The 13,941-nt window shown below is 41.9% G+C and overlaps 1 protein-coding gene across 9 annotated transcripts in view; it reads left to right on the forward strand.

The window, feature by feature from the left end:
• The window catches only part of rad17 (RAD17 checkpoint clamp loader component), a 44,273-nt gene that overhangs the window by 22,601 nt on the left and 7,731 nt on the right, over positions 1-13,941 (forward strand). For 4 of the 9 annotated variants that reach the window (XM_047590765.1, XM_047590769.1, XM_047590772.1 and 1 more), the window contains exons 9-14: positions 2,108-2,177; positions 2,247-2,358; positions 2,452-2,649; positions 9,364-9,467; positions 9,585-9,731; positions 12,173-12,322. In XM_047590765.1, the coding sequence (XP_047446721.1) occupies positions 2,108-2,177; positions 2,247-2,358; positions 2,452-2,649; positions 9,364-9,467; positions 9,585-9,731; positions 12,173-12,322 (781 nt within the window). Of the gene's footprint in view, positions 1-2,107; positions 2,178-2,246; positions 2,359-2,451; positions 2,650-9,363; positions 9,468-9,584; positions 9,732-10,105; positions 10,311-12,172; positions 12,323-13,941 lie in introns of those variants that run through there. The other 5 variants (XM_047590767.1, XM_047590770.1, XM_047590773.1 and 2 more) reach the window with 4 other exon arrangements.

A 13,941-nucleotide genomic window follows, 5' to 3' on the forward strand; every position in this document is an offset into this window, starting at 1 on the left:
TATGTCATCATGTACATTGCAGGTTTGGGTGTACAGTAGGGGTTGGGGTTCATACACTGCAGGGTATTCAGGGAGTTTGTGACATGAGATCTGGCCTCCGTCTCCTTTTTTGATCCATGTCTAAAGTGGTCATAATGATTTGGTGGTGTGGGTAACAAAGTATTCTGTTGCCATAACCACCAGGTACACAGCTGTTGTGTTAATGAACGATCGATTTAATTTAACAAAACTCCTACATTTTTATTTCATTTTTTATTTCTGTAGCTCAAAAAATGTGGCCACCAGACAACTTTGAACACTATTTTTCATTAAAAACAGCAAATACCGCTCGCTACAGTACGCGGCAGAGTTGTTTTTTCCAAAATTTCACCAAAATGTGAAATGCCGCGACCAAACCATAGTAAGGTAATGAAACAACGTTTTGTGGAAAAAAGCCACACTTGTGGTGCTAATTCATAAGTGTAGGGATCAGTGTCTCAGTGCGTTGCCCATGGGGGACTACTGCTGGGGGTGAGTGAGGAGGGTATACGCATACCTGTGTTGTGTGTGTAGTAGAGCGGTGTGTGTGTTGTAACATAAATGGTCTCAGCTGTGGCCCTGGAATGCGCGTCAGAGGTTGCCACGGCAACTTGAGGTGGTGGTCAATGATGACAGAAGGACGCTGGGCAAAGACAGACAGAGAAAAGAGCGATTTTCTCCCTCTGCACTGGTTGCACATTTGGACTTACTGTGACAAAACAGTAGCTCCTATCAGAAAAATATGCAGACCATGGGCGTCGTATGACCTTCCTGAAGACTTTGATATGTTTTTTATCTTTCTAGAGTAAATATTTTGGAAACACGTGGGAGTTCAAAACAGGAGTCTCTTCTGCTTCTCAGAAAATCTTTGTGGTCATATTTCTGTCTTCTCTGCTCATTGACTGTAATGCACTCAGAGGCTCACAGTTTAAGTTCTGTACGTCTCACTGCTTTGACGAGCACATTGCAAGAGACAGAACAAGTTTGTCTACAACTGTGAAAAAAAAACATGTGTGTGAACTGTAAATTGTGGCCGGGAGGAGCGTGGAAAGAGAAAAGTTTAAGACAATTTCTGGCTGGTGATGTCATCCCCTGTAGCACGAACATTCCGCGCAATACACAAATGATCATGGTCATTGAACAGTGGTTGATTCAAAACTATATTACTTATCAAAACTTGGATTAATATACCAATACACAAGACCTTTGTCTACAGTTTAAAGTTCAAGTGACGTCTATAGGTGAAAGTATGCCTTTTCGTTCTTTTTTTTTATTTTGCCCGTCCCATTCACTCGTGAAAAAGGCACTGGCCCCTGCAGCTATTTCATAACACTTAAGTTGTCCATTTCAAGTTGAAAGAGGCAGTATTTTTAATTTTATTTTATTTTTTTTTCACGTTCATGTAAATGTAGTGAGTGACTACCAGCCGCGTGGATAGGACTGAGGGCACAAGGCTGTGTGTCTAATGTGCTTTCTTTGCTTTCAGCCAACTGATCAGCTTCCTCCAGGATGGGGGAGATGGGACAATATAGACAATTCATTCGAGAGTTTGTAGTCTGGTGCCAGGAAAACTGCCTCTAGCTGTATAAGTATGGGTTAAATCAAGTAGCTTGTGGTGGCTTGCCGCAGCCACAAACACACAGTGAACATCCAGGGAGTGGACATAGTAACAGGGATATAGATCAAGATTCTCATAAGTACTAGGGTGTTCATGTGATCAAAAACGGGACTGGGCAGATCACACTTGGGCACTTTGTAAGAACGGCCAGAGCAGAATATACCTGCTAAGGACACTTTGGTCCATTGGAAAGCAAGAGTCACTACTGAGGTCCTCCATGGTGCCATAACAGCACTGTTTTCAGCAGCCGGCTGCTTCACCCATGCTGGGTGAAGAAGCGTTGCTGGAGGTCCGTCCTTCCGGTTACCATGAGGCTGTACAACTAAGCCTGCTTCCAGTAGACCACATATGTAGAGAACTACTGTTGTATTTAATTTTCTATTTTTGCTAAATGCTCATATATTAATATGAATTGTCTCGGATGCCATTCCACTGAACAGTGTTCATGTACTCTTTACTCTTGGTTTTCAGCTTTAATCCAGTGGCACAAACCACAGTGATGAAGGTCCTGACTTGCATTTCAACACTTGAAGAAGAAAAGGTGAGAGGATACTTTGGATTTCATTGATAATCATTTATGATATTTATCTTTCCACATAATTCTTTGCAGAGCTGTGGTAGGACGTGCTTCCCAGACCGGGCCTTGCTGGAAACACTCTGTTTAAGAAGCTCAGGAGATATTCGCAGTGCCATCAACGACTTGCAGTTTTTTTCTTTCCAAGGTCAGGTCCACACACTACACCATACCACACCAATGTCATCAATAGTGTGCACCTACTTTGTGTTGGATTTCTGTCATCATGGCACCATTTCAGACACACCACTGGAAAGGGGGTTGGGGAAGATGAAGGCGGAGAGACCTATGATGCCAGTGTGCAGAACTGTTTACAGAGAAGGAGAGAGGAAGAAAAGCTTCAAAGAGACAAGGAAGCAAGAAGAGAAGCAGGCTATTGGAGGGAAAGATGCTTCTCTGTTCTTGTTCAGAGCACTCGGAAAAATTCTGCACTGCAAACGTGAGTCACATCTCCACGTTTCAATACAAGCCATTCTGCTAGCTTGGTTCCTTTTATGATTTCTGCAGTGAATTATCAGTCCATCAGTATACAGACCTGCTCACCATTATTGGCACCCATGAAGTTTAAGTACATAATGTGGAATATCTTCTGAAAAAAAAGAAATTAATTATGCGAAACATTTATTTTCTATTGAGAACTTGTGTTTGATACAAAAGAGCAAATGATGAACAACAATTTAAAGCAATAAACAATGGGAGGAAAAAATAGAAAAACTTAAAGCTTGCTGTGTCACTGGTATTGGCACCCTTTGCTGTAAATCAGTATGGAAACACATTGTGACTCACCTGTGGTAAATCACAAATGAGAATCACCTGTGATAAATTGTCTGTGCCCATGTGACATGAATTAGCCGATGAATGATGACTTCCATGTTTTAAAAAGCCATGTTATCCCCTGTTCCTTTGTCACAATGGTGAAGGCAAAGGAGCTGTCTGAGGACATCAGAAGTGCGATAATTAGCAGACACAAGACCTCCAAAGGGTATAAGGCCATCTCCAAAGACCTTGGTATCCCTGTTTCAACAGTGCGTAATGTTATTGAGAAGTTTGCCAAGCATTGAACTGTCAAGAACCTCCCTGGACGTGGGGGGAAGAGAAGAATTGATGAGAGAAGTTTTTGAAGGTTGATGTGAATGGTGGAAAAAACACCACGTCAAACATCCACAGACCTGAAGGCCAACCTGGAACAGTCTGAGGTCATGGTTTCAACAAGTACCATGCGCTACACCAAACAGGGCTTCATGGGCGAAGGCCAAGGAAGACACCATTGCTTAGGAAAAGTACATAAAAGGGGACGACTACTCTTTGCCAAAGAATACCTGGACAAACAACAATCCTTCTGGGAAAATATTCTGTGGACAGATGAAACAAAAAATAGAGCCTTTTGGCAATGCACACCAACAGTTTGTTTACAGACGCGCAATGAAGCCTACAAGGAAAAGAACACCCCACCAACAGTTAAGCATGGTGGAGGATGCATAATGCTGTGGGGCTGCTTTGCTGCATCTGGTACTGGAGGCCTCGACCATATCATAGGACTCATGAAATCAGAGAATTATGAAGAGATTTTAGAGCGAAATGTCCTAACCAGTGTAAGAAAACTTGGTTTCAGTCGAAGATCATGGGTCCTCCAGCAAGACAAAGACCCAAAGCACACATCCCAAAGCACGCAGGAATGGTTGAAGAGGAAAAACTGACTGTTTTAAAATGGCCAGCAATGAGTCCTGCCCCAATCCGATTGGAAAATCTTTGGTATCTGCCATTGGGGAAAAGAAACCTGCAAAATTTCAAGAGCTTGAACAATTTGCAAAGAAAGAATGTGAGAAAATACCAGCTGAGAAGTGCAAGAAGCTTTAGATGGCTACACGAAATGTTTGGAGGCTGTCATCACTGCCAAAGGGTGTGCAACCTAAATATTAAAGAGGGGGATGGCCCCCTCTTTTATTGCTGCACATGCTTGTTTTATGTTTCTTCTTTGAAATAACAGTATGTCAGTTAAAAAACAAACAAACTATTTGCTTTGTCAAATTACTTTGGACCTCCAATTAAAAGATCCCGATGATATAAATTTGGTATATTTCCATTTATTTCTGAGAATATTGTCGAAGTTATGCAGAAAATGAAGGGGTGTCAATAAGCAGAACTGTAATATATATATTCTGTTACAAATATCATGTGATAATCATGTAATATCATGTAATAAAGCTTTTTCTATTTTATTTTACCTCTTGGGGTCCAAAAACTATTTAAAATGTTTAAGGACATCAAGTTCATGAATTAGTTCTTTCTTCAAATAAAATGAACACTTGATCAGGTGAAGATCAGATGACTGACACTGCCACCATATGCCCTTAATTAAACTTCAGAAACTCCTGGCAGTTTTTGTAATGTATTTTGTCCATCTATTATGAAGATGTCATCTTTGTTTCATATGACTGAATCGGAGCAGACGGTACATCCCTAGGCTCTTCAGAATTCATCTTACTGATTCTACCTGCTGTCACATCATCGATAGATTGCAAGCCATTCACACAAAAGTGTGCCAAAGCTTCCAAGTGTTCTCCATACTTTTTCACGTGTCATTCTGGTTCTACAGGTTCATCTTGAACTGAGCAAAGAATGCTGTTTCCTTTATATTCTTTAAACTTGAATGGTTTGCATCTTGGGGGCTACCCTCTGTGCTGTTGGACATCTTTGCTTTATTGAAGGATAGTGATATGCTAATAATGATATGCCGACCTCCTTGATTAATCAGTTCCATCTAGTTTCATAGATAAATGAGTGAATGGCTGGATGCGGAATGTATGGTCGACACATATGGACTAAAAAATAAATTAAAATTATGGAAATTACTGAAAATAATTAAAATCAAATATTGCTTTTGAATTATTTTTCAAACAAAACAAAAAAACCAACAACAAAAAAACTGTCCTGGACAAAAATGGTACTACCCTGAGAAAAGATTGAAAATAATTTGGTCACAAGGACATGCCAAACTAAGCTGTGCCCTGTAATTGGCAGCATGTTAACTGTTGTTAACTATACCATGGTCTGGGTGAATCCTCGATTCTGATTGGCTGTGGGGTGTACATTAAGTAAGGGTTAATGCCCGACGAAGTGTCTATTATCATAAATTAATGGACGACGCGGAGGTGTTAACCGTCCGCTGTGAACCGTCTGACGCGAAGCGCCCGCGTCGTCCATTAATTTCTGATAATGGGGCACCTCGTCTGGCATTAACCCTTACTTATTTGGTGAATGAGCTGAACCATGCAGTCTGGTGAAGGCAAACCTGAGACGGCTGGAGAAGGTTGCTCAACAAGTGCAGAAGTCTCATTGAGAGTTACAGAAATGGATTGATTGTAGTGATTGTCTTAAAGGTTGTGCAGCACAATATTGAGTTAAGGGTACCTTCATTTTTGTTCAGGTCAGTTTCATAACTGTTTTTTATATGACCGTGTTGAAAAATAATTCAATCACAATGTCTGTTTATCATTAGGTAACTTTCAGTAAATTTTTATTCATAAGGGCTACGGGGCAACACATGATTTTTTCCACAGTTGCAAACAATGTTGTTGTGTCTCTCACAATGTAGAAGTTCCCATAAATGTGTGGCACTTGTAGGTTGCTTGGCTTTCACTCTTCTGTCCATTTCATCCCAAACGAGCTCAAAGGGTCTGGAGGCTGTGCTGGCCACTCCATGTTTTCAAGCTTACCATCTTGTTCTTTTTTCCAGAGGTAGTTTTGGCGTAGCTTGGACTTGTGTTTTGGGTCATCATCTTGCTGTAGGACCAACTAGGCTCTGACCAACTAGGCGCATACCAGAGGGTATTGCATAGTGCTGCAGAATGTTGTGGTAGCCGTTTTGGTTCAGGGTGTCGCTCACTCTGTACAAGTCACCGACCCTTTATCCAGCAAAACAGCCCCAGAACATCACACTTCCTCTTCCATGTATGACAGTTGATGTCAGACACTGTGGAACCATCCTCTCGCCTATTCGACAGCGTACAAAGATCCTGTGTGATGAACCGAAGATTTGAAATTTTGATTCATCAGTCCATAATACCTTCTTCCAGTCTTCAGTAGTCCAATGGCGGTGTTTGTGGCCCAGAAGAGCCTCTTTGTTTTATTCTGACATCTTAGCAATGGCTTTCTTGCTGCAAGTCATCCTGTCAAACCTGCAGCTCGAAGTCTTCTCTTCACAGTTGAAACTGAGACTTGGTTACTGCTCGCTTGAAGCTGTTCTGTAAGGCGCTTATCACGCAAGCTGTTAACTCTCAGAAACTTGTCCTCTGATTCAGTTGTGGCTTTGGGTCTGCCAGATCGCTTCCTGTCAGCGTTTCCCCCCATTTCTGAGTGCCTTTTGATGGTGAAGAAAACTGTACTCATTGACACCTTGACTTTCTTTGCAATTTCCCTGCCGGAAAGACCTACATTTTTCAGTGTTATGATGGTCTGTCTCTCTTCCATTGGTAATTGCTCTTTTCTCACCATTTTTGTAGCAACACACTACTTTCAGCAGTACAATACTGTTCACCTGATTCTCATGAGGGTCTGGTACCACAGTGGTAAATGGTCTTGCTGGTAAATGGTCTTGCTCTTATATAGCGGTACTCAAAGCGCTTTTACAGTCAGGGACACATCCACCCATTCGTTCACACAAGCACACACACATTCACACACCAGTGCCAGTTGCACTGGGAGCAACTGGGGGTTCGGTGTCTTGCTCAAGGACACTGTGGGCATATGGCACACTCGGGATCAAGCCGCTTCATGGACAACCCACTCTACCTACTGAGCCATAGCCGCAGACAGAGGGGGTTGTAAGTAATCAAGAAAAGTTGGAACACCTGTAGGAATTAGTAGCACCAGCACCAGCTTTCAAGGCTGATTTGACCTTCATTGCTGCAGAACAGCTTTAAAGTGTTAACCCACTTCATGTTCCTTGAAAAAGGTACATTATTTTTCAGTTATGGGTAACCAAGCCTTTTTTTTTTAACCTCTCGCCGTTTGGTACATTTGTACCATGTCAAGCTATTCATTGGAATTGCATGACTTTAATTGCAATAAATAACTGGAAAAATTAGGGTGTTCTAAAACTTTTGACCGATAGTGTATAATTTCAAAATATATTGGTCCTAGGGCAGACCTGTATGAAACTCCATAAAGCATTTTGCATATTTTGCACCATAAGGTCCCTTCTGCTTCTCTCAGAAAATCTTTGCATTACAGTCAATGGAGGGCGGAGAGAGAGTGCAGTCAGAGGCTCACAGTGAAGCAACCCTTTCATCCATCCGGGAGAACTCCAACATACAGGCAGAGAGTCTTGGGGCAAGCAAAAAGCCCACCCCGGCCCTCCGCCTCTCATCCGGAGCAACTCCAGCAAAGAAGAAAGTCCAACCCCTCTCCAGGACTTGGGTTCCGGAGCTGATGCTATGTGTCGAGGTGAGGCCGACTATATCTAGTCAATAACGCTTCACCTCTTCCACAAGCTCCAGCTCCTTCCCTGAGGTGACAGAGAGGTGACATTCCATGTCCCCAAAGCCAGTTTCCATAACCGAGGATCAGACCGCCAAGACCCCCGCCCTGGTCTGCTGCCCAATCCATACTCCACCGGACCCTTCCTGGACCTCCTGCGGGTGGTGGGCCCACAGGCGAGTCCATGTAACTGGTTTGGGCTGGGCCCGGCCGGGCCCCGTGGACAAAGGCCCGACCACCTGGTGCCTGCCCACGAGCCCCAACCCCAGGCCTGGCTCCAGGGTGGGGCCCCGGTAGCCCTCCGGGCTGGGTACACTGGCTCTCGTTGTGCTAATCATTCAGGGTCTTTGGAACCGTCCTTTGTCTGATTCTCGCCTAGGACCAATCTGCCTTGGGAGACCCTACCAGGGGCAAAATGCCCCAGAAAGCATAGCTCCTAGGGTCGATAAGGTGGCAGTTCAAGGAGGAGGAGTTGCGGTATATTAAAAATAAAAAACGGTATTTGGTGTAAACCGGTATACTGCCGAGCCCCACATTCACCCTTCAGCATGATTGTAAAATGGAACATATCATATAAAAAAAGGATGATTAGATATTAGCAACTAGTTGACAATACTGCTGTGCCATTACGCTTTAACACGAAAGTCGACGAGTCACTGATTCTGAGAAATTCCTTCAAGCCAAGTAACAGTTTGTTCATTGAACACAGGTTTTGACTTAAATACTAAAAACAAAAATTAAATTAAATATATAAATAGACAAATTTCCCTCCATGTTGACTAATTTCTAATATTCTTTTTTTGAAAATGTACAAATGACACACAATTGTGGTACATACAATAATAATTTATTACAGTTGTTAATTTGTAGAGTAACACTGTTGCATCTAATTGTCAAGTTCCTCAAAGGTTTTAATCAGTGAGAATCTGGTCAAAATATCTTTCTTGCAACACTAAAGAGCCTTTTGACAAGTGTAGACGATGCGATGCAGGTATGGCCAGATGTGTGCAGGCAAGTGCAGCTAGGTATAGAATCCTGCTTGGGGTTTCTTTCCAAAACACCAAAGGATTAGCATCCTCTGTCAGGCATGGTTTACTCAGGTAGGGGAGTTCATGCAAGGCTGTCAACTAGCACAGTGGTTGACTGGCTTTCGCTGTAGGAAAAGAGTCTGTGGTGTTTCCTCGTCTTGTGGTGTTTCCTTGTCTAGGTACTGATGTCAGAGATAGCACTGACTTTTGGGTAGATCGATTTGATTTTTGCAGAGAAGAGATTTTAATTCAGATGTGCTCTTGACCTCTTCACCAATGCACTAGTCTGGTTTGAACTGAAAGCACCTTATGTACTGACACAAACTTTTTGTTCCCAGTCATCATCACATATTTAATTGTATGTTGTACAGGGAATACAGGGAATCACAAAGCTTGATGTCACTGATTTATCTACCTGACCATGGTCTGTAGCTTCCTCAAAAGGAAGCTACACAGCTGAACAGGGCAGTTGAGTTCAGCAAGGACATAGCTTGGAACTGACCAGAACATTTTTAGCTGGCTGAAGTTGGTGCATTCCCTCCAGACCATCAGTAGCATGGTGGATTTACCTATACAAACATCTAATTTCTAAAAAAGAAGAACCTGTGATATGATATATCAAATAGCTTGTTCTTTGTCATCAACAGGACAGAATCATAAAAGTGCTAAAGCAACTGAAATTGTAGCTACGCCTTGTCTACCCTCTCACCTGTCACATCATCACCGAGAAGTATTACAAGTAGACCCTGAGGTACAAATATTGTTTTTTGTGGTTTTTTTTTTTTTTTTTTTTACTTTACTCAAACATACATACAATACCCCTTTTATTTTTCTAAAAGACAGACTCAGACTTTGTATTTTTGTTCAGGTTGTTGTGGAGCGTTCGCACATGACTGGAGAATTCTTCAACCTGTACCTTCATCAGAACTACCTGGACTTCTTCTCTGAGATTGGGGATGTCGACAGAGCCACCAAATATCTGTCTGATGCTGACCTCCTCACTGCAGATTGGATGGTCAGTCTTTCACCGGAGGTTACAAAGTCATAACAATACTTAGATTAGATGAGTGCTGTTCATATCATAAATAAAATGAAAGTTACAAATGTAACTAAGATTCTATGAATTCCGGATGGCCGCTAAAGGTGGTGTTTTAAGGACGGGATATTTCCCTTTGCACATGCCCAGTTTGAGTATGTATACCAGTCACTCGTGACTCCTGGGTGAGCCGAAGGAGTTGATATCTTCTGGTGTCATCCGAGGCACAGAATCTTATCGTGATTGCATGAGGATTCTGAGTAACAGAGATCTGGCAGTTGTCTGGGATTCATGGAATCATAGTTACAATACATTCGTGACTTTTGTTCTATTTCATCCCTACTGACCTCCAGAGAGGTAAGCACTGGATGACTTATACCAGTAAAGTCACAAGGAAACCATTCTTCACTGTGAAGGCAGAGGATTCCACTGATGCACCACAGCCAGTGGATGGGCAGTGGCCACATTCACCCCATAGAACCTGGAGAAAGTGTGCGGTGACGCCCATGATGCCGCAACACTTCTGGTGGAGTGGCACCTGACTCCAGACTGTGGGAGGTGATTACATGCCTTGCATGCACGGGTAGTGACGTCGACAACCCAGTGGAAAAAGCATGCTCTCTGTAAGGGCCACAATAACAGCTGCATTTATCCAGAAACTGTATTGTAGACCCTAAGGTCTTGCACTGGACACAGCAGTTCGGGATCATTCCCTCCATCATCTAGGGGGAGATCAAACCGTGCCACAGGCGTCACCAACATGTATGTATAAACAAAAGTAGGTCAGAAGCCAAAGAACTATAGAGATAGTTACTTAGTTTGGAGAAGAGAGCAAAAACACTTCCTTAACAGGAGACGACGTCATGGCGTCCTTGCAACCAACCACAAACTCACATCCCGAGGGAGTGATGAAGTTTAGTAGCAGTAAATTACAAATGCACCTCAATGCTTTCCAGCAGCAAGCTGTAGACCTATTGTCTTGAACTTAGAGTGAGAGAACGTGTGTGAAATCGCCTGAAATTTACACACTAGACACACGTTTTTTTCCACTCTCACAATGTTCTCGGCAATGCAGTGAGACGTACAGAATTTAAACTGCGAGCCTCTGTTTGCGGTAAAGTACCTGCCTGCTCTCCATTCACTCCAATACAAAGATTTTCTGAGAGAAGGAGAAGAGGTGTCCAAAATATTTGCTCTAGAAGGACAAAAAACATATCAAAGTCTTCAGGAAGATCTTACAACACCCACAGTCTGCTTGTTTTTCTGATAGGAGCTACCGTTTTGTCACAGTGAGCCAAAATGTGAGACCAGCGAAAAGGAGGGAAATCTAGCTCTTTTCTGTGTCCCAGCTCTGTGTGCTTCTGTCGTCCTTGACAACCACTGTGAGTTGCCACGGCAACCCCTGAGCCGCAGCTCTGGGCCACAGCTGAGACCAATTCATTAATCAGTTGTCTCTGCTGTTAATGCAGCTGATCCCTGTGTCCCACACATTTATGTTACAACAACACACACCAACACACACACCTCCCCACCCACACAGGTAACTTTGTGATTACAGTTACACACACATGCACGCGCAAGCGTGCCCTCCTCACCCTCACCCTCACCCTCACACACACACACACACACACACACACACACACTACACACTACACACTACACACTACACACTACACAGGTAACTTTGTGATTACAGTTACACACATCCGCGCATGTGCGCCCTCCTCACCTACACACACACAGACATACACATGCGTAAGTGTGCTACACAGAAACACGCAGGTAGCTTTATGTTATTACAGTTACAGATACACACACACAAAGAGGACACACACACATAAAGACATATATGCGCGCGCAAGCACGCTTTACTTTGTCACACACAGGCTAACTGTGCTAACCGTAAGCTAATTCTGCTAATCGCATGGTAACTGTGCTAAATGTGGGTTAAATGTGCTAAATGTGTGTTAAGTATGCGACATGTTGGTTGACTGAACTAAATGTAGGCTACATTTGCTAAATGTAGACTAACTATGCTAACCGTAAGCTAACTGTGCTAAATGTGAGTTAAGTATGCTAACGGTACCCCCAGCATTAGCTCCCATAGCCCCTTCAAAATTTCCCAGAGGGAATTTTCTCGTTTATTCTTTCTATTTTCAATTGTCAACATAATATGCATAATAGGTATTTTTTTGTTTGTGTTAGATGAAAAAAAAACAAAAACAAAATATTCTGTCAATTTTTCATTTTTTGATTGACAATTGAAAATAGAAAGAATGAATGATACATGGATTCAGGGGTCACGGGTGACTTCGTTGGTATACATATTCGAACTGCACATGTGCAGTTCATGCATTGTTCAATTCATGCATTTAGCACTGGCAGTGCTTTAACAATAACCTGTTACGTCCATTAAACAGGTCATGCTATGTCATCCTCAGAGTCGCAGCACAATGGGGGATTATGGGTCTTTAGTAGCCACCAGAGGTCTTCTTCATTCGAACTCCCAGCAAGTTTCTGTTGGCTTTAGACCGCTCCACAAACCCAACTGGCTGCTGATCAATAAGAAGGTATGACACATTTGCACTGTTGATCTATCATTAGCCGCTAAACATATTTAAATCTCTATTTTCTGGCGTAAAGTCTCATATTCATGCCCATGCTTTAACTTGAATGGGCAGTTAAAGTTGCAAAAATACCTCTGGTTGAATATCCTTGATTTACAGGCAATCTGACAGCACTGCATTGTAAATAAACATGAGTCATCTGACCTCTTTCCTTTCTGTTCTTACCTTTTAATTTAGTCATACCAACTTGTTGCTAAACTTGAAACATATTACACTGAAACAGACTCAAATTCCTTGTGTATCTTGCACTATTATTCAATATACAGCCCTCTCCAAAAGTATTGTAACAAAAAAAAAAATACGAGCCCTGCAGTGGGAGGCAGGGGGCACGGGCTGGAAGGTACGGGGAGCCTTAGGCTGGTTCCCAGTGGGTCAGCAGGGGCCCGAGACACCACATTAAAATGAATAAAAACAAAATTAATAAATAAATCAGTACCATAGGAGATTTGTCATACCTATCCTTCCTCCTCTCCCTCCACTATCTCCCACTATCCTTCATTATAGTAATTATTATCACTTTAATTATTGTTTTGTATGTGTCTGTTTGTTTTATTTGTTTTATTTATCATTAATGTTTTCTTTTAAAATAATTATCAATGGAAGCATAATTTTACTTCATATATTCTTTATATAGTCTTACTATTATATAAATAACAATGTAATAATTATTATTCCTTTATTATTGCATTAATTATTTGATAGTAAACATATAATTATTAAATGTAACACCACGATAGGTCTCACATGCACATCCATACACACACACACACACACACACACACACACACAAATACACATTGTTCATATCTTCATTGTCCATATCCTTATCCATATCCTTATGCATGTTCTGTTCTGTAATGCGTACTTAATAGTATGCATGCAATAAAAAAACAAACAAAACAAAAGTATTGGAACAGCAAGGCAAATTCCCTTGTTTTTTTTTTTGTTCACTGAAGACATTTGGGTTCAAGATCAAAAGATAAATACGAGACAAGAGTTCAGAATGTCAGCTTTTATTTCCTGGTATTTACATCTTGATGTGTTAAACAACTCAGGACATACAACCCTTTATTTGAACCCACCCATTTTTCAAGTGAGCAAAACTATTGGAACGTGTGAATGACAGGTGTTTCTTGTTGACCAGGTGTTGCCTTAAAGGTTGATTGTTCAAACATTAAATAGCTCTGCAGGACTAGTCTACTTTTTGGCTTGGGTTGAAACCAATTAAGTATGCATTTCTTGTTAAAGAGGATAAACCAAAGGAGCCATTTTCAAGCTGAGAAAAGAAGGAAAATCAATCAGAACCAATGGACAAACATTAGGCATAGCAAACACAACAATATGGAATGTCTTTAAAAAGAAAGAAACTACTGGTGTACTGAGCAACAGATGTCGAACAGGTCGGCCAAGGAAAACAACAGTAGTTGATGACAGCAATATTGAGAGAGCTGTGAAGAAAAACCCCCAAACATCAGCAAGTGACATCACCAACAACCTCCACAGTGCAGGGTTGAAGGTATCACAATCCACTGTTCGAAGAAGACTCCGAGAGCAGAAATATA

Source organism: Mugil cephalus, chromosome 8 (genome assembly GCF_022458985.1).
Source record: "Mugil cephalus isolate CIBA_MC_2020 chromosome 8, CIBA_Mcephalus_1.1, whole genome shotgun sequence".
Classification (NCBI taxonomy): Eukaryota; Metazoa; Chordata; class Actinopteri; order Mugiliformes; family Mugilidae; genus Mugil; species Mugil cephalus.